Source organism: Haliotis rufescens, unplaced genomic scaffold (genome assembly GCF_023055435.1).
Source record: "Haliotis rufescens isolate VD_foot unplaced genomic scaffold, xgHalRufe1.0.p SCAF_11, whole genome shotgun sequence".
Lineage (NCBI taxonomy): Eukaryota > Metazoa > Mollusca > Gastropoda > Lepetellida > Haliotidae > Haliotis > Haliotis rufescens.
In genome coordinates this window covers 27,584,591-27,602,559 of record NW_025963791.1, presented here as the reverse complement: position 1 = coordinate 27,602,559, position 17,969 = coordinate 27,584,591, and the positions used below count along the sequence as shown (strand labels likewise).

The following is a 17,969-nucleotide window of genomic DNA, read 5'->3' as shown; positions in this document are numbered from 1 at the left end:
GCAAGCAAGATCTGTTCAAACTCTTGGAATTTCACTCCATCCAGAGATTCTGTGTTGGCTTATACCGAGGTAACTGTGCAAAATCTTTGTAGTGTGAGGTATTTTCATGTGAAAGATCTTCCAGTGGTGGCTCTCCTAAAGGTGACTCGATTCACCCTTGTATACAGATAGTTATCCTGTATTAATGTTCTCCTGTGTTCATGTTGTTCTGTGTTAATCTTGTTCTCTGGTAATGTTGTTCTGCCATGATGTTGATCATCAGTAATGTTGATCCAGATGATGCAAGTTAGTTCAAGATGAAGTTCAAGACCTGACCGTCCCTTCAGGTCGTGACAGAGAACCGGCCTCACACTTTCATACACAATGATATGCTTAGGCAAGTAGCAAAGTTTACTCATTAACTTATCTGGGACTTTTGACTTTCTATTCTTTGGATTGCATGTATTAAGATGTGACTACTTTCTCCACAACCATCATGTTCCATCCCTGTTGTCTTCAAAACAATCCAATGCAATAACAGCAACAAAATACCATAAGACATGTAACCAATACTGACAAACAGTACAGAGTGAGGGAGACTTGAAGCAACAGACACAGTAATTCAACAGAAACATAGCTCCCCTTCTGTCAACAGTGCCGAACCACGAGCACCCTCAGCGTGGTCCTTCCACAAAAGTCAGTCTGTTCAATTCACAGTAACAACTCCATGGAGATCAACATAACAAAAGCTGCAAATGCCATTATGGACCCTCTTCAAATCAGGTTTCCAACAGGCCAAAATCAGGCTTCAAATATGACCCATAGCTTCAAATGTGCCTTCTTTAGGCTTGACATCTGCCCCTGCAGGCTTGACATCTGCCCCTTCAGGCTTGAAATAAGGTGTCCCTGGTGTAATGAGCCTCCAAAGACTATCTGCCTCATCTTGCCAGTGTACAAAATGAGGCACTCCAAGATGGCAAGGTATGACTGAACCTCTCCCTACCAACACATCACAACATTGGTACAGGTGAAGTCGCAGGTGGAACGTGTACTGTGGTCTACTGTTCACTGACACTAGTCTAATGCACTCTATGGAATGATGGTGTTCACGTCTTCTGGCTGGAGATGGCGTCGGCGGCCTGCTGGGCCCGGACTATGTTATAGCAGGCCTGACACACTCGTACCGGTCGCACAATGCGAAGACGCCGGATCTCGGTCTCATACCGGCTACATCTGAAAAGAGGAAAGAATTATTAATAGGCAAAACATTAGTCATGTTTGTAGGGAAGTGTCAATCAAACAAAATGACTGACCAATCAGAAAGTCACAAGTGATATACAGACTCCGCCGACTTTTATCAGTGTGATAGGATATTTGTAAGGTCAGCTTTCAGGACAATAGTTTGTTTTTTCAGAGCAATTACAAATAATATGTAGATAAAAAACTTGAGATGTTGGCTGGTCACTAATGGTGATGAAACAGCAATGTCTGTAGACATGTAACACATGTCATGTTATCAGAAGTATACACGTTAAAAAAAATGGCTGACATTCTAGCCTGTACATTTGGCGCCTCATCACCTCGGCTCTGGTGATAGGTCAGCGGGGTCGTTTGACTACATACCGGTATATGGTGTATTTCAAAGAGTAAATTTCAGTGTAGCAATTTTCGTCTGCAGGTGCTTGGGGACAATAAACTGATGTGCTCAAGTTCTGTCATATGGTTATTATGTACATATACATTGACATTTTCTGAAGACATTTTGAAAGTTTTACTACATATTGACTTGGAAAAATTCAAAACACCAATGTCATCACTATCTACAAATATTCTGCCATGACACATCACTGACCTTGAACAGAACACTTGTCCACAGTTCCGACAATGGTGTCGCCGCTCGGAGAAGGAGAACTTGACAGAGCAGGAGAGACAGCTGTCCACTCCCTCATCCTTCATCCAGTGGTCAGCCACCACACGGCCAGGCTGGTCAGTCACTGTCCAGCTGAATATCCGTCCCTTGGCGTCACCCACATACACTGTCTTGTGGTCCCTGCAACACACACACACACACTTAAACACAGTCTAGGGGTAAAAGCGTTCACTCATCACACCAAAGACCCGGGTTTGATTCCCCACATGGGTACAAAATGTGAAGCCCATTTCTGGTATCTTGACGACATATTTCTGAAATGTTACAACACAATGTATACCTGTCCTTATAAGTGTTAATATGTGTGTTTGTTCTTAATGCTGTTGTCAGCAATATTCCAGCCATATCATAGCAGCCTCTTAATAATCTAATCTGAACCAGCAAAACCAATGATTGATATTATGAGCAATGTCCAACATGGTTGGGGAACGATCATGCACAATCAACCAAGTCACCAAGCCTTGTATAACGTCTATCTTTATTCTATCTGTATGACAGGTGCCTGTAAATAATCAAGTATGGACGTGAAAGTTCCAACTCAATTTGAAACAGAATATCATTTATCTAAAAGATGGTTACAACAAAATGTTTTTGTCGGATGATGTAAGCTTAGCTTACTTGAAAATGGCAAATGAAAATTTCTTAGCTAAAACCTGGTAATAATAAGTGCCTGTTTGGTATCATGAAGGTTCGACTCACTTGGAAATGGCGATGGCTGTGACAGCAGCAGGGTCCTTGTTGTCCTTCCTCTCAAACGCTGTGTGCATCGTCAACTTGCTGCGGAACACCAGCTGACTCTGCCACTGGAAACCTGCCACGGAGGGAAGACCATTGAAAATACCAGTAACACAAACAGCACTGAAATAACATGCTAGACCTGAAAATACATCAACTTCATAACCCAAATACTTCAATATAAAAGGACATGAGTGTATGACAATGTACTGTATGTGTCTTGTCTCACCTTCTCTCAGAGTGTTCTTGTTCTTAGGCTTATACTTCTTCAGCACCTCCTCCATCGACTTCTTCGAGTCTGCCACCTCACCGTCCTGAATCACCACAAAGTCGGAGCTGTTTGATCGAGACGAGTCCGACTCATGCCCCGACCCCTTCAAGTCAGGATGGCTCTTGCTACGACCATCGACACCAACACTGTTTTCCCCACTAGCTACAGCCGCCAGACACGGTTCCGACTGACTTGGCTGCTGGCTGTTCTGGGACGTCACCTTTTCCTCGTCACCTAGTTCGGTGAGAACATCTAGGGCAGTTTCTAGGGAATGTTCCCCTGACTTGATGCTCGAGCTGTCACACTCTCTACTCAAGTCATCTCCGTCACCATTTGTACTTGTGCCATCCTCGCCTCGGTACAAGTCACTCGTGCTACTCGTCGTACTCAGGTTGGACTCCAGTCTTTCGAACACATCCTTCTCTGTGTCACCCGTGTTAGTTTGTTCTCGTTTCTTGTTATCACGGTTCTTCATCCTGTTCACATAGTGATGCTCACTGTCTGCAGATGACCCGAGTTCACATTCCTTTGCTGCCAAATAGTCAGGATCTTTAAAGTCTTTCAACAAGTCCACAGCTGATCGGGCATCGCTGTAGCTATCACAGGACTCACGGCGAGCAATTTTTGGAATTCCGATTGGTTGAGTATTAACAACAGGGGAGGTAACCACATCCTTCTTGCCTGTTTCTGGCTGGTCCTTGGATTTGGTCTTGGTTTCTATCGGCACTTGGACATACTCGACACTCCACATCTGAGATTAAACATAATATGTACATATAACTCCAACCATAAATCTCGTTATAAACATACAATGATCATTATTAAAAAAAAAACTAAATGAGGTTTTAGATGCTTACAAAATTTGAGTCCTAACAGCAGTCTGTCCCCAAACTTTTGCATCGACCAAACTCAACTTGGCATCATTTTCAGTAGATAATAATATGGATTATTACTAGTTGAGGTCACTATATATCAAACAGAACATTTGAAACTCGGACTCCAGACTACTGGTTAAGTCGCAGACTACTATATTCTACCATTCAACAACCTTTTGCCCTCTTCATTCAAGGGTAATGATCAACATCAAGCAAGCAATAAAAGACAACATTAATTACATAAGACATTGTCTCCATTCCACACAAGGCTGTGACTACAAGTACAGCACCTACACTTACAATTGACACCAAACGGTGAAAGCCTAGACTCCATTTAAATTGATTCACAAATTGTCACAGGTATATTCAACATACGTGATGAAATTAACAAAGCAGATATGCTTCTCATAAGAAAGTTTGCTACAAAAACTGACAACTGTTTACAAGGCTTAGTAGTCCAAAGGACAGTTTCCTTACCCGGACAACTCCATCACTGCTTCCTGTCAGGATGACATTCTGTGAGTCCCATTCCATCATCTGAATGCAAACAATAAATTACTGATGTTAAACAAGATGTTCCAATGTGTTAGGTTGTATCAGCTTGTGTAAGTTAGACAGTGAGTCGGGACTGTGTAAGTGCTGCTCTATAATGCTGCCAGAAAAGGCTCCTTCCACTGGCATCCTGAAAATATTTGAGTCTTGGCAAAGCAAACAAGTAGTTCATTTGCAGGGTCAGGTGAGATATGAGACAAGCATCGGTACTGGGGACCTATTCTGATCTTGATTTCTCATGTACTGGAGAACTATTCTGATCTTGATTTCCCATGTACACCGGAACTATTCTGATCTTGATTCCACATGGGAGACAAGCATGGATACTGGAGAACTATTCTGATCTTGATTCCACATGAGAGACAAGCATGGATACTGGAGAACTATTCTGATCTTGATTCCACATGAGAGACAAGCATGGATACTGGAGAACTATTCTGATCTTGATTCCACATGAGAGACAAGCATGGATACTGGAGAACTATTCTGATCTTGATTCCACATGAGAGACAAGCATGGATACTGGAGAACTATTCTGACCTTGATTCCACATGTACTAGGGACCCTTTCTGATATTTATACCCCCATGGGAGACAAGCGCTGATACTGAGGACCAAGTCTATCTTCACGAGTGTGTGATACAGTAGCATGGTGGAGGTGAACTGTACTTGCCTGTGACATGGCCACACATAAGATCTGCTGGTTACGCCCTGTGGAGGTGTTGACACTAGCAATGCCCTCTCCGTTGGTGTTCCAGATGTGAAGGTAGGTGCCAGAACATGTAGCAATGTCGCCCTGTATGATACATAGCATATGGGGTCAACTGAATGACAGACACAAACAGTCCTAACATTTTAATAAAGTCAGCATTAACAATTTCTTATAACAGGATTTAATGAAATAATGATGGGCAGGTATCAATTAATTTCATGTTTTGTAGTGATGCAGTCAGACAGGAGGGGGTGAAAATCTAATATTTAATTTATTATGGCCTTATGTTATATTCCTCCACCATCTTGTCAGAAGCAGTGGTAATTTACTGTCACTGATACAATGAAAACATCCAACATTTCCTGGCTGGATATCAGATCAGGCAACAAAGCAACTCACTGTCAGATCATTGATGGCTACAGCAGCCACCGGCGCTACGTGACCTCTCAGCTGATGTACAAAGATCAGCCGGCTCATATCCCAGATGATACAGGTGCGATCACGTGATCCACTGATGATCACATTGTACGCAGGGGAAGCTGCTAGACATGTGACAGGCTCGGTATGGCCATACAGGGGGCGCTTCAGGAAAGCTTTCCGCTCTTTAGGAATGTACTCCCAGACGTTCACAACCTAGACACAGATATGATGGGATGGGAATTACAATCTCTGATAGTGGAAACCACCACTGGATATATAGATATATACACTTTAAAGAGCATTGCTAGGAATGTAAAGTAATAAGTTAAGGCAATTAGGAATATCTGGGAAAATTGGACTTAAAAGTTTAATCAATTGAAGAGAGATATTAACTGATGTTCACATCTGTACACACCAGATGGTAATAATACATGACGCAGTGTTAGATCGGCTTCAATCGTTGGTGATAAAAAGCGGGACCATACAGAAACTTACACAGCTGAATCCTCCTGTGATGAAGAGTTTGGAGTTGGGGCAAGCAGCACACAGTATCTCTCCGTTGTCCAGACACTCAAACACTGCAGAGGCCTGGCACAGACAAAACAGATCATCAACTCCTTAGTCCTTCATACGTTTTAGTGTCTCCTGCAGTCATATTGCTGGCCGTGGTGTAAAACGATACTTACATACTTATTAGTTAGAGACAAGTTGCCACTGACCCACACATGCAATTCCAGAAACAATCATGACATGACTTCACAGCGATAGAAACTAACAGTTTTAGACCACTAGTCCTTATAATGATAACATATAGCAAAACACTTAAAAAGGGCAAATTTCTACTAGTCCTTATGATACCTTAACTATGGGGCAGTTTGGCAAGGACTATAGGACTAGTGCCAATTTCTAACGCTGCTTCAACATATAAGAAGAGAGTGCACATCTCTTGGAATGAGTGAGAGAGCTGGGTTTTATGCAGCTTCTGGCTTTATTCCAATCTTATGATGTTTGCGCACACCCAGAATTAGCTGCTCCTATTATATCCATTTGGAGAATGGAGAATGCATCAGGGTTATGCCAGGTCTTTAACTACTAGACTACGCTTCACCCTTTGTCTTTGAACAACATAAGAGGTGAGGTGAGGTGAGGTGAAATTGGGTTCAATGTTTTATCCCCATAATGCTGAGGGCCAGGCAAGGTGAATACAAGTTGGATTTTTTAACGTATTTTGGTATGACGCAGCCTGGGATCGAACCGCCGACCTTCCGCTCTCCCTGAGGAAACTCTACCACTAGACCACGGATGCGTTCCAAAGGAGAGACGGGAACACACACTGCAATTTTCTTCAAGTATCCTCCGTACTTGGAGCAACCATGTTGGCTATATGACCTCCAGAATATTCTTCAAAAATAGCATGGAGAACCAAGAAGAGCGGGACATCAAATGGTTGGTTGGTTGGTTGGTTGGTTTGTTGTTTAACGCCGCTCTCAGCAATTTTCCAGCTATATGACGGCTGTCTGTAAATAATCGAGTGGACCAGACATTCCAGTGATTAATATCATGATCATCGATCCACGCAATTGGGATCGATGACATGTATCAACCAAGTCAGCGAGTCTGACCACCCGATCCCGTTAGTCACCTCTAACGACAAGCATAGTCACCTTTTATGGCAAGCATGGGTTGCTGAAGACCTATTCTACATCTTTTTCAAGGCTACATGAAGTGTACATTTATAACTGACCATCAGCCATTGACATGGTGAAATAGAGAGGAACATGAAAATGCCCTGATGTTCATCTTAGAGCATATAATGAAATCTTTGCTTATCCAGTCGATGGAAAGTCTTGAACACATTTCAGTGAGCAGGAAGCAAGTGTACCTACCCTATCAGATTCGTAGTTGCCAATACGGACACTGAGGTCTGAGTAGCCCCAGGCCAGGTACTTGTTGCAGCCCGGTGGGATGAGGACTTTGTTCTGCTCCACAGCCATCACATACTTCTCACTGTGGAAGATCTGACCCACAGCGCTCTTCAATTCTATAACATACAGTACATATATTGCACTGCACTCTTTGTCTCTATAATACACATTACATATTTTGCATGGCACTCTTCAGCTCTACAATATACAGCAGCAGTTCAAAATTTAACAAACCCCAAATTAACAACTGCTTTAAAGAAGCCTTTCCTGCTACTTATCACAAGTCTGTACTTGCTTTTCTTGAATTAAAGCACTTTTCAAGGGCTGTCAATGCATTTCAAGAACTTAACCCTCCATACCACCAAATCAGCAATTTCATTGAAGCATTATGGCAATGTGTGTGTGAACTGTGGGTGGGTTGGTCTGTGTATTGGTCTGTGTATTGGGTGGGTTTATGGAGTGGGTGGGTCTGTGTAGTGGATGGGTCTGTGTATTGGGTGGGTCTGTGTATTGGGCTGATGTGGGTAGCTTGTGGACCTACCTTTGACAGGCTGCATGGAAGGTTTGAGATTGTCAACGTTGTGGAAGAAGAGTCTGTCCGCCGAGGTGCTGGTGTAGGAGCCCATGGGTAGGGGGTCCAGTGCACGGATGTTCAACTTCTTCTGGGGGTGGGGCCGCTTGAACAACTAAACACAACAGCATACATCTCATTTACATAAAACATGTATAGGTATATATTCCTACAGCGCTGGTTCAAAGTTAGTAAGTCAAGAGAAGGAGTTGACAGATTGTCACAGTCACGTTCCAACGACTGATATGTTGGAACTAACTGAAGAAGTTATTACAACCACAGAGCAGTAATGTAAGATTAGTTGACACTGATTATTTTGTACCTTTAAACCATAGAGAGAGAAAACATCTATATCTCAAATATCGGCAAATTTTCATGTCAGGAATCTAAATGAAATCTATCTCCAAAGATTAAAAATCAGTGAAAACAAATTTATTATTACAAATCACATACAAAGAGTGAGTGAGTATTGTTTTACACCACTTTTAGCATTATTCTAGCAATATTCCAGCATTATCACGGCAGGGGACAACAGAAATTGGTTTCACACATTGTACCCATGTGGGGAATAAAACCCTGGCCTTCGGTGGGACAAGCGAAAGCTGTAACCACTAGGCTACCCGACCTCCCCACATACACTGACAAATCTGTGTACATGAAAGAAAACAAGTATTTGTCACAGAAGTGACGAAATGTCCCCCGCCTGTATATACACCATAGTACCAAATATGAAGACAATCCAGCGATTACTTCTTGAGATATCGCGGCAACGCCGTTTTTCAACTCCAAAAGCAGATTTACCTGCTGAGCCTTGAAAAAGGGGTCAAGGTCACCAGAACCGACTGGTGTCTGCGGAGTCTGTATATACACCATAGTTCCAAATATGAAAACAATCCAGTGTTTAGTTCTTGAGATATCGCGGCAACACCGTTTTCAAACTCAAAAAGCAGATTTGCCTGCTGTGACCTTGAAAATGGGGTCAAGGTCACCAAAACTGACTGGTGTCTGCGGTGTCTGTATACACACCATAGTTCCAAATATGAAGACAATCCAGCGATTAGTTCTTGAGATATCGCGGCAACACCGTTTTCCAACTCCAAAAGCAGATTTACCTGCTGTGACCTTGAAAATGGGGTCAAGGTCACCAAAACCGACTGGTGTCTGCGGAGTCTGTATATACACCATAGTTCCAAATATGAAAACAATCCAGTGTTTAGTTCTTGAGATATCGCGGCAACACCGTTTTCAAACTCAAAAAGCAGATTTGCCTGCTGTGACCTTGAAAATGGGGTCAAGGTCACCAAAACCGACTGGTGTCTGCGGTGTCTGTATATACACCATAGTTCCAAACATGAAGACAATCCAGTGTTTAGTTCTTGAGATATCGCGGCAACAAACAGGTGGGACGTACGGACGGCGTACGGACGGTCGTGAATACTATATCCCCCGCTTCACGCTTTCGCGCGGCGGGGGATAATCATTTAAAGGGGTAGCACCTGTCTCTACAGAAGAAATCTCTCCACCAACCTGTTTCGGTATTTGCCCAAAGTTGTTTATGAAACCAATTGTGGCGTTCTTCTTAAGAGGATCATCAATGCTGTAGATGTCCACATTGCCCTCATAGAACAGATGGTGGAACACATTGACGGACTCCACGGCTGGTGGTCCTCGCTGCTTGCAGCCGAAGATCAGGTCTATCCATTCATGGAGGTGAGCGCTCACATAGTCACACTCAAGAGCCTGGCAATGGCAATGGAAGACATTAATCATCAATCATTTCATAACATTGTTTTGAGGGAACGAGTGAAGTGAAATGGGGTTTAGAGTCGCGTCCAAGATTATTGCAGTTATATAGCGACGTCTTTTGATCAAACACCAGGACCGGGGATCGAACAACGGACACTCTGCTCTACGGGTGGACGCTCTATCACTAGACCACGGAGGTGGTCGGGAACGAGCGAATGATCTATTATGGTGGTTGTAGGTTTGTTTAAAATAATTTTTTTTAGATGCAGGAAAAAGCAAAAACAACCCACTTCTCAATTACATTCTTTAATCACTGCTTACAAGATTGTACCAAGGACGTTATTCAGTTTACAAACAAAACATTATGCATAGAATAAAGTATTGGGGTCCTAACAGTCATCACTTGGTTGTAAAAATAATAGCCGGTCAGTTGCAAGTTCAACTCCATACATGGTTAAAGGTGATCTAGCAATTTGGGGAGTTGTGCAAGTTGCAGCAATAGTAAAGAGATCTCTGGGCATAAGCTATCACTGTGAGGAGCTTGGAGTTATCACTGGTGACATACCTCTCTGTGGGCTCGGATGAATTCTCTAGGGTCCCCTTTAGCCCAGGCCGGTAGTATGACATCACCAAGCTGGACCCCGCTCTGCTTACAACCTGCAACACGAACACACAAGCTGTAGGAAACACTCATGTTCTTGATGTCCTCAGATGTGACTTCAATATTTGTTTGTGTTTATGGAGGTATGGACGTAAAAACCAACATTCCTACTGTGTAAATCCGCATAGCCAAGACATCATGTACCTACCTAGGTCAAAGTTGTTCTTGTTAATCAAGAAGTCCGGCAGGTAGAAGAACTCTGGAATAAGCTCTTTCACATCTGCCATGTTGTGTTTAGCTGCTGACAGCCAGTTCTCTCGGACGCTGTGAAACATTCTGTCAGCCAGGTCAAAGTGACCTCCCTTGAAATGAAATCAACAGATCATTATCTCACTGAAGTCTACATCTAGATAGAGGGAGGCTGTACTCTAGGGCCTGGTGCCGGGCATATCATAAACTTGAAGTTCGCAAAAGTAGAATGGTTGTTATTGGTGACTAAAATGCTGAATATATTTCTACTCTTGATGGAATGATGAAGTACTCAATTTCAAAGATGGTTTTGTGGAATGAATGGCTGGCTGGATGGGTTGGTCTGTGTATTGGGTGGGTCTTGGTATTGTGTGGGTCTGTGGATTGGGATGGGTTATGGTGTGGGTTGGTCTGTGTATTGTGTGGGTCTGTGTATTGGGTGGGGTTATGGAGTGGGTGGGTCTGTGTATTGTGTGGGTCTGTGTATTGTGTGGGTCTGTATATTGGGTGGAGTTTTGGAGTGGGTGGGTCTGTGTAATGGGTGGGTCTGTGTATTGTGTGGGTCTGTATGTTGGGTGGAGTTATGGAGTGGGTGGGTCTGTGTATTGTGTGGGTCTGTGTAGTGGGTGGTTCTGTGGATTGGGTGGGTCTGTGGATTGGGTGGGGTAATTGAGTGGGTGGGTCTGTGTATTGGGTGGGTCTGTGTATTGGGTAGGTCTGTGTATTTGGTGGGGTTATGGAGTGGGTGGGTCTGTGTATTGGGTGGGTCTGTGTAGTGGGTGGGTCTGTGGATTTGGTGGGTCTGTGGATTGGGTGGGGTAATTGAGGGGGTGGGTCTGTGTATTGGGTGGATCTGTGTATTGGGTGAGTCTGTGTATTGGGTGGGTCTGTGTATTGGGTGGATCTGTGTATTGGGTGAGTCTGTGTATTGGGTGGGTCTGTGTATTTGGTGGGTCTGTGTATTTGGTGGGGTTATGGAGTGGGTGGGTCTGTGTATTGGGTGGGTCTGTGTATTTGGTGGGGTTATGGAGTGGTTGGGTCTGTGTATTGTGTGGGTCTGTGTATTGGGTTGGGGTTATGGATTGGGTGGGTCTGTGTATTGGGTGGGGTAATTAAGTGGGTGGGTCTGTGTATTGGGTGGGTCTGTGTATTGGGTGGATCTGTGTATTGGGTGAGTCTGTGTATTTGGTGGGGTTATGGAGTGGGTGGGTCTGTGTATTGTGTGGGTCTGTGTATTGGGTGAGGTTATGGAGTGGTTGGGTCTGTGTATTGGGTGGGGTTATGGAGTGGGTGGGTCTGTGTATTGGGTGGGTCTGTGTATTGGGTGAGGTTATGGAGTGGGTGGGTCTGTGTATTTGGTGGGGTTATGGAGTGGGTGGGTCTGTGTATTGGGTGGGTCTGTGTATTTGGTGGGGTTATGGAGTGGGTGGGTCTGTGTATTGGGTGGGTCTGTGTATTGGGTAGGTCTGTGTATTTGGTGGGGTTATGGAGTGGGTGGGTCTGTGTATTGGGTGGGTCTGTGTATTGGGTGGGTCTGTGTATTTGGTGGGGTTATGGATTGGGTGGGTCTGTGTATTGTGTGGGTCTGTGTATTGGGTTGGGGTTATGGATTGGGTGGGTCTGTGTATTGGGTGGGGTAATTAAGTGGGTGGGTCTGTGTATTGGGTGGGTCTGTGTATTGGGTGGGTCTGTGTATTGGGTGAGTCTGTGTATTTGGTGGGGTTATGGAGTGGGTGGGTCTGTGTATTGTGTGGGTCTGTGTATTGGGTGAGGTTATGGAGTGGTTGGGTCTGTGTATTGGGTGGGGTTATGGAGTGGGTGGGTCTGTGTATTGGGTGGGGTTTACGAGTGGGTAGGTCTGTGTATTGGTTGGGTGGGTCTGTGTATTGTGTGGGGTTATGGAGTGGGTGGGTCTGTGTATTGTGTGGGTCTGTGTATTGGGTGGGGTTATGGAGTGGGTTGGTCTGTGTATTGGGTGGGGTTATGGAGTTGGTAGGTCTGTGTATTGGTTGGGTGGGTATTTGTATTGGGTGGGGTAATGGAGTGGGTGGGTCTGTGTATTGGGTGGGGTTTTGGAATAGGTAGGTCTGTGTATTGGTTGGGTGGGTCTGTGTATTGTGTGGGGTTATGAAGTGGGTGGGTCTGTGTATTGTGTGGGTCTGTGTATTGGGTGGGGTTATGGAGTGGGTTGGTCTGTGTATTGGGTGGGGTTATGGAGTGGGTGGGTCTGTGTATTGGGTGGGGTTATGAAGTGGTTGGGTCTGTGTAGTAGGTGGAGGTGTCTGTGGAGTGGGTGGATGGGTGGATGTATGGATAGGGTGGAGGGGATGGGTGGGAGCTCGGTGTGGAGTAGGTGATTACAGACCCACGAGTTCAGATGCCAATCTAATCACAGGCTGAGATACTATGCCACAAGATTAGTCTCTGACCTGGAGTTTCAGGAAGTGCTGTGTGAAGGGTTCCATCCTGACTAGATAGGAGGCCACGATCATGGCTGACGAGTAGTGAGTGCCGTAATGGTAGGGTGGGGTTTCACCTGCAAACATAAAACATCGGCATCATTTCATTTCCCGATCAATGTTTCCGCAGATAACAAAAATGTGAGCGAGTGAGCAAATGGTGAAGTCATCAATATGCCAGCCTTATGACAGCAGTAAGCAAGTTATCAGTGATGGACAACATCATCAGGGTATGAAACCATTGGCCAGGTAATCTAACCACCTGATTCCCACGATAGCCCATGTTTGTATTTTATCACTTTATATAGTGATCCCCAACAATCATCACAAGTGATCCCCAACATTCATCAAAAGTGATCCCCAACAATCATCACAAGTGATCCCCAACATTCATCACTAGTGGACCCGTGAAGATGCAGGGTAGAATAGGTCTTCAGCAACCCATGCTTGTCGTAAGAGACGACTAACGGGATCGGGTGGTCAGGCTCACTGACTTGGTTGATGCATGTCATTGATCCCAATTGCATGATATTAATCACTGGATTGTCTGGTCCAGACTCAATTACTTACAGACGGCCGTCATATAGCTGGAATATTGCTGAGTGTGGCATTACAACAAACCAACCAACAAACTAACCATCACTAGTGATAGCTGATATTCTTAAGTAGTGATCAGCTGACATTCGTCACTAGAGATCAGCTGACATTCGTCACTAGAGATCAGCTGACATTCGTCACTAGAGATCAGCTGACATTCGTCACTACTGATCAGCTGACATTTGTCACTAGTGAGCACCCGATATTCGTCACTACTGATCAGCTGACATCCGTCACTAGTGATCACCTGATATTCGTCACTACTGATCAGCTGACATTCGTCACTAGCCATCTACCAGCTTCACCCACCTTGAGGATCATCCCACTCGTTGTATCTCTTCTCGAACTGTTTGAGTCTGTCTGGGGACTGGGCCCCCATAGGAGCCGACAGATCTCGGAATGTAGAAGCTTTGTACAAGTCCATCTCCTGTAGACGGAACCAGACAACACATAAATACCAGTCCACAAATGTGAACAAAAATCTGTGCAGTCATTTTCAAGTTATAGGTCACATACAAAATTGTCCTCTGAAGGATTATAGCAATGCGGTAGAAAGCAATAAGACAGCGCTTTGCAAACATCAGGCTGTACAACAATAACAAACACAGGGAATCACTATCAATGCAAAATTTAACACTCAAAAACAGAAATCACTTTGTACGTCCACTTATGTAACACTTTCTAAACAATAAGCAAGTCTTAACACTAACTGCTGGGATATACGTAATTAACAAAGGCATATTCCCCCATTTCATGCGATCAACAAAAGTAATTCACTTTATTCATTACCGTATATCGCTGTGTACAAGGTGAGTTTTTCGTACCTAATATGAGGGGGTTAAGAAGGGGGGTTGTCTCATACACGGAGTCGAAGATCTCACATTTTTTTCCACTGGCGATGTGGAAAACAACGCAAGATGAACATATTTTTATTGCATATATAAGGTTTGTGTGCGCACTTGTGATGTGCTTCATTCCAGGTTGCCTTATACACGGAGAATAGGATTTTGGGTTGATTTTGAAGGTGTGTACTCGTCTGATACGTGGGGTCGCCTTATACACAGTGATATACGGTATGTAAATGAACTAGAAGACTCCTCAATGGCTTTGCTCCTACCTCGGAATCATAGTCGTTGATAATCCAGGGAAACACAGGGTACTGCATAAGGTCGTTGTAGCATCTCCCCGCCAGGGTGTTCAGGTGCATAAGGTACTGGAAGTTGTTGATCTCACCCCGCTGTGGGCAGACACACAGGGCTCATTATACTCAACCAGAGACACAACACAGGTCAAAAGCAAGGAGGAACGTCAAGGGTCCTTGTCTCCTAATTGTTAAAAATTTCATAATAATGACATTTTCAATACAATGCCATACAATGTTCTGTCAGATGATGTCAGTGAGTGAGTGAGTTGGGTTGTAACGCCACTTTTAACATTATTCCAGTTATATCGCGGCGTGTCAGCTTAATGTCTCAGACCTTTACCACTTTGGTGAAACCCACGAGCACGGGTATGGTGCTGACAAACCTAGAAACATAAGCGGGGTGAACCAGGATTCGAACCCACAATCATAGGTTTCTGGCGTGTCCAGGGGACGCAACTCTGCACAGTGAATCGTGGCGCCTTAGACGACTGGGCCACCTGTGCCTCCCAGTTGATATGACATGTTTAGGGGGATCCTTAGATGATAATTTTATAGCCAAAAACACGCCCCCTTGATTAACAGTGAGGTGAATGGAACTTGGACCATGGAGAGAGGAGTGTTTGTTATTCATCTATGTCATTAGACAATCCATAGCAAGGTAAATAACCACGTCTTGACCTAGTTCCATCACTCATGTTGGCCACATTCAAACAATAAACCATTACATATGTGTTGCTACATGATGGACTCAGTGAGGAGGTCCAGCATTGGTTACTGGTGGCCTATAGTCCATGTTATAAACAGTTGAAGATAATATCGTTATACAAAATATGTTTGACAAATTTGTTTTTAAATATAACTATGTATACATGACTCAATTGTATATATATCAACTTATGGCTTAAATAATGCTGATGCAATGTTAAATGTTAACTCACTCACTCAAATGATGGACTGCAGTTAAATACTACTGCCAGTGGTAATGACTGTGAATCTGATAGGGAATTTAACAAAATATTAATGATGATGATGATGATGATGATGATGATGATTCCATTTGATATGACTATTGACACCTACCTCCCATCTCTGCGTCACAGACTTCTCCCCTATCAAGCTGCTGATGAGGCCACCACTGCAAGGAGGTTGACACATGAAAATACAGCCCTTAATGTGAGGTGAGGTTAGGTGATATGCACTTACATAGCGATGTATATGCACATGTGAGAGTGGCTGCTTGTACTTGTCCAGACTTAAGCCAGTTTTATAGTCTTATTCCACTGAGATATCAAGCCACCGTTTATAAATACTGACTCCGTGCTGACTAGTCTTTGTTGTATCCCCTTACAGCCGAGTGCCAGGCAGGATAACAACAAGTACCATCTTTTAACGTGAGGTTAGGGCATGGTAAACATTTTATAGAGTGTTTGCTTGTTTGTTATCTAGAAAAGGCTTAAAACTGCTCAACTTAAACCCTTCTTTCATATAGGTTCGAGAATGATGACAGATTATTCAAAAGATACCATCAATTGTTTGATAGGCATTACTTAGAAGTTGACATATGACAAAGTAGACACAATAAAAGACTGTCTTGCTTGACAACAGTATAAGGATCTATATTGAAACGTCGTCTTTACAGTATTAAAGAAGCTGTCATCCATAAATTGTGTCTAGTTTGAGATATCATTAAGTATGTTCAGAAGAGTCCAGAACCATTCAGTTTATCTCTGAAAAGTGCACTGAAACTATACGTGACGTACCCCGATTCTACTTTAGCATTCTGCTTCTGTCCGGACACTGACTGTTGGGCATTGTCAGTGATCGCTGTGGCCACCGACAGAATTCTGAAATCATCATCCAGGTTTTAGTGAATACATTAAGTCAAATTTATGTAAAATCAACCATATGTTTCAATAACAATTCTGATATTACTTTGGAATGATCTTGTTTGGTTTGGTTTGTTTGTTGTTTATGTGTTTACGCCCCACTCAGCAATATTCCAGCTATATGAAGGTGGTGTGTATGTAATCAAGCCTGGACCAGACAATCCAGTGATTGACATCATGAGCATCGATTCACGCAGTTGGGATACGATGATCTGCATCAACAATGTCAGTGAGCCTGACCACCCAATCCCATTAGTTGCTTCTCATGACAAGCATAGTCGCCTTTTACAGCAAGCATGGGATGCTGAAGACCTATTCCACCCCGGATCTTCACAGGTCGAATGATCTTGTAAGACATAATGGAAGGACTACTATATAACATCTTCTAGCATCCAGAGATGCAAACCCAAACAGAATCGTTGGTGCAATCAGTGGGGTGAAAAAGCATGATTTAATTTAACAGTACCATGACGCAGGGTTTTGATTTGACATTTTTGCTAGGCCTGGACATAAGTGAAACATGTGGTCAAAGCTCCACACATTCATAAAATTCATCATCACTAATTAACTGTTTGTCAAAAACACAAGGTGGTGTTGAGAGTTCCGAAGTAACATCGTTGTAAATGCAATTAGTTCCCTGTCTGCACCCACAATTGATAAAATGACTTAAGTGTTTTAACATGACAACCAATCAGAGACCTTGTATCACTCAGTAATGGATATTATAACACTATGTCAATTGAAAACATGGCTCTCATTGGTCAGCATTGTCTCGCTGTAGAATGCTTCATGTCACAGGTACATTAACAATTTGCTCACCATGATATTTCAAGCGTGTGAATAATTCGCGAAATAGAATCATAATGTAGTGGGAGAACACTAAATGTTCAGTTTTAGGCTCAAAATTGTAACTATTACACCCAAATCATAATGGTTGGAATCTCTGTAATATCAACGAATTGTTTGGGTTACAAGGTGCACTCACTTTGCATACACTTTGTTCCTGATCTTGCGAGGGAACGCCAGTAGATAGTTTCTGCCATCAGCAGAGAAAACCTCGATGGCAATGGGCTGGAGCAGGTAGCGGCGTTTGTGCACCTCTCGCACCTCATCATAGGCGAACTTGCTGCACCTGTTGAATCAGACACATGACATCAGACAAAGATACTGACCACTATCTCATACTGACCAGGGTGCCATTGTACAAAACAACCTTAGCCCTACAACTCTCGTAGGTCTATGTTAAGGTATGGGAGTTTCCATCACCTTAGCACTAAGATCACTTTGTATAACGGCACCCAATCATATAACATTACTT

General features: G+C 43.5%; 1 protein-coding gene across 2 annotated transcripts in view; it reads right to left on the bottom strand.

The window, feature by feature from the left end:
• Positions 1-270: 270 nt before the first annotated feature.
• Positions 271-17,969, bottom strand: part of LOC124149334 (WD repeat and FYVE domain-containing protein 3-like) — a 93,204-nt gene continuing 75,505 nt past the window's right edge. For both annotated transcript variants that reach the window (XM_048392485.1, XM_046520849.2), the window contains exons 52-70: positions 17,637-17,783; positions 16,526-16,609; positions 15,846-15,900; positions 14,739-14,858; positions 13,931-14,048; positions 12,995-13,101; positions 10,525-10,678; positions 10,281-10,372; positions 9,497-9,709; positions 7,940-8,084; positions 7,360-7,514; positions 5,969-6,061; positions 5,453-5,686; positions 5,015-5,137; positions 4,268-4,327; positions 2,874-3,666; positions 2,609-2,720; positions 1,832-2,029; positions 271-1,212 (exon numbers count right to left, since the gene is read on the bottom strand). In XM_048392485.1, the coding sequence (XP_048248442.1) occupies positions 1,086-1,212; positions 1,832-2,029; positions 2,609-2,720; positions 2,874-3,666; positions 4,268-4,327; positions 5,015-5,137; positions 5,453-5,686; positions 5,969-6,061; positions 7,360-7,514; positions 7,940-8,084; positions 9,497-9,709; positions 10,281-10,372; positions 10,525-10,678; positions 12,995-13,101; positions 13,931-14,048; positions 14,739-14,858; positions 15,846-15,900; positions 16,526-16,609; positions 17,637-17,783 (3,130 nt within the window). In that variant the 3' untranslated portion in view covers positions 271-1,085. The remainder of the gene's footprint in view (positions 1,213-1,831; positions 2,030-2,608; positions 2,721-2,873; positions 3,667-4,267; positions 4,328-5,014; positions 5,138-5,452; positions 5,687-5,968; positions 6,062-7,359; positions 7,515-7,939; positions 8,085-9,496; positions 9,710-10,280; positions 10,373-10,524; positions 10,679-12,994; positions 13,102-13,930; positions 14,049-14,738; positions 14,859-15,845; positions 15,901-16,525; positions 16,610-17,636; positions 17,784-17,969) is intronic.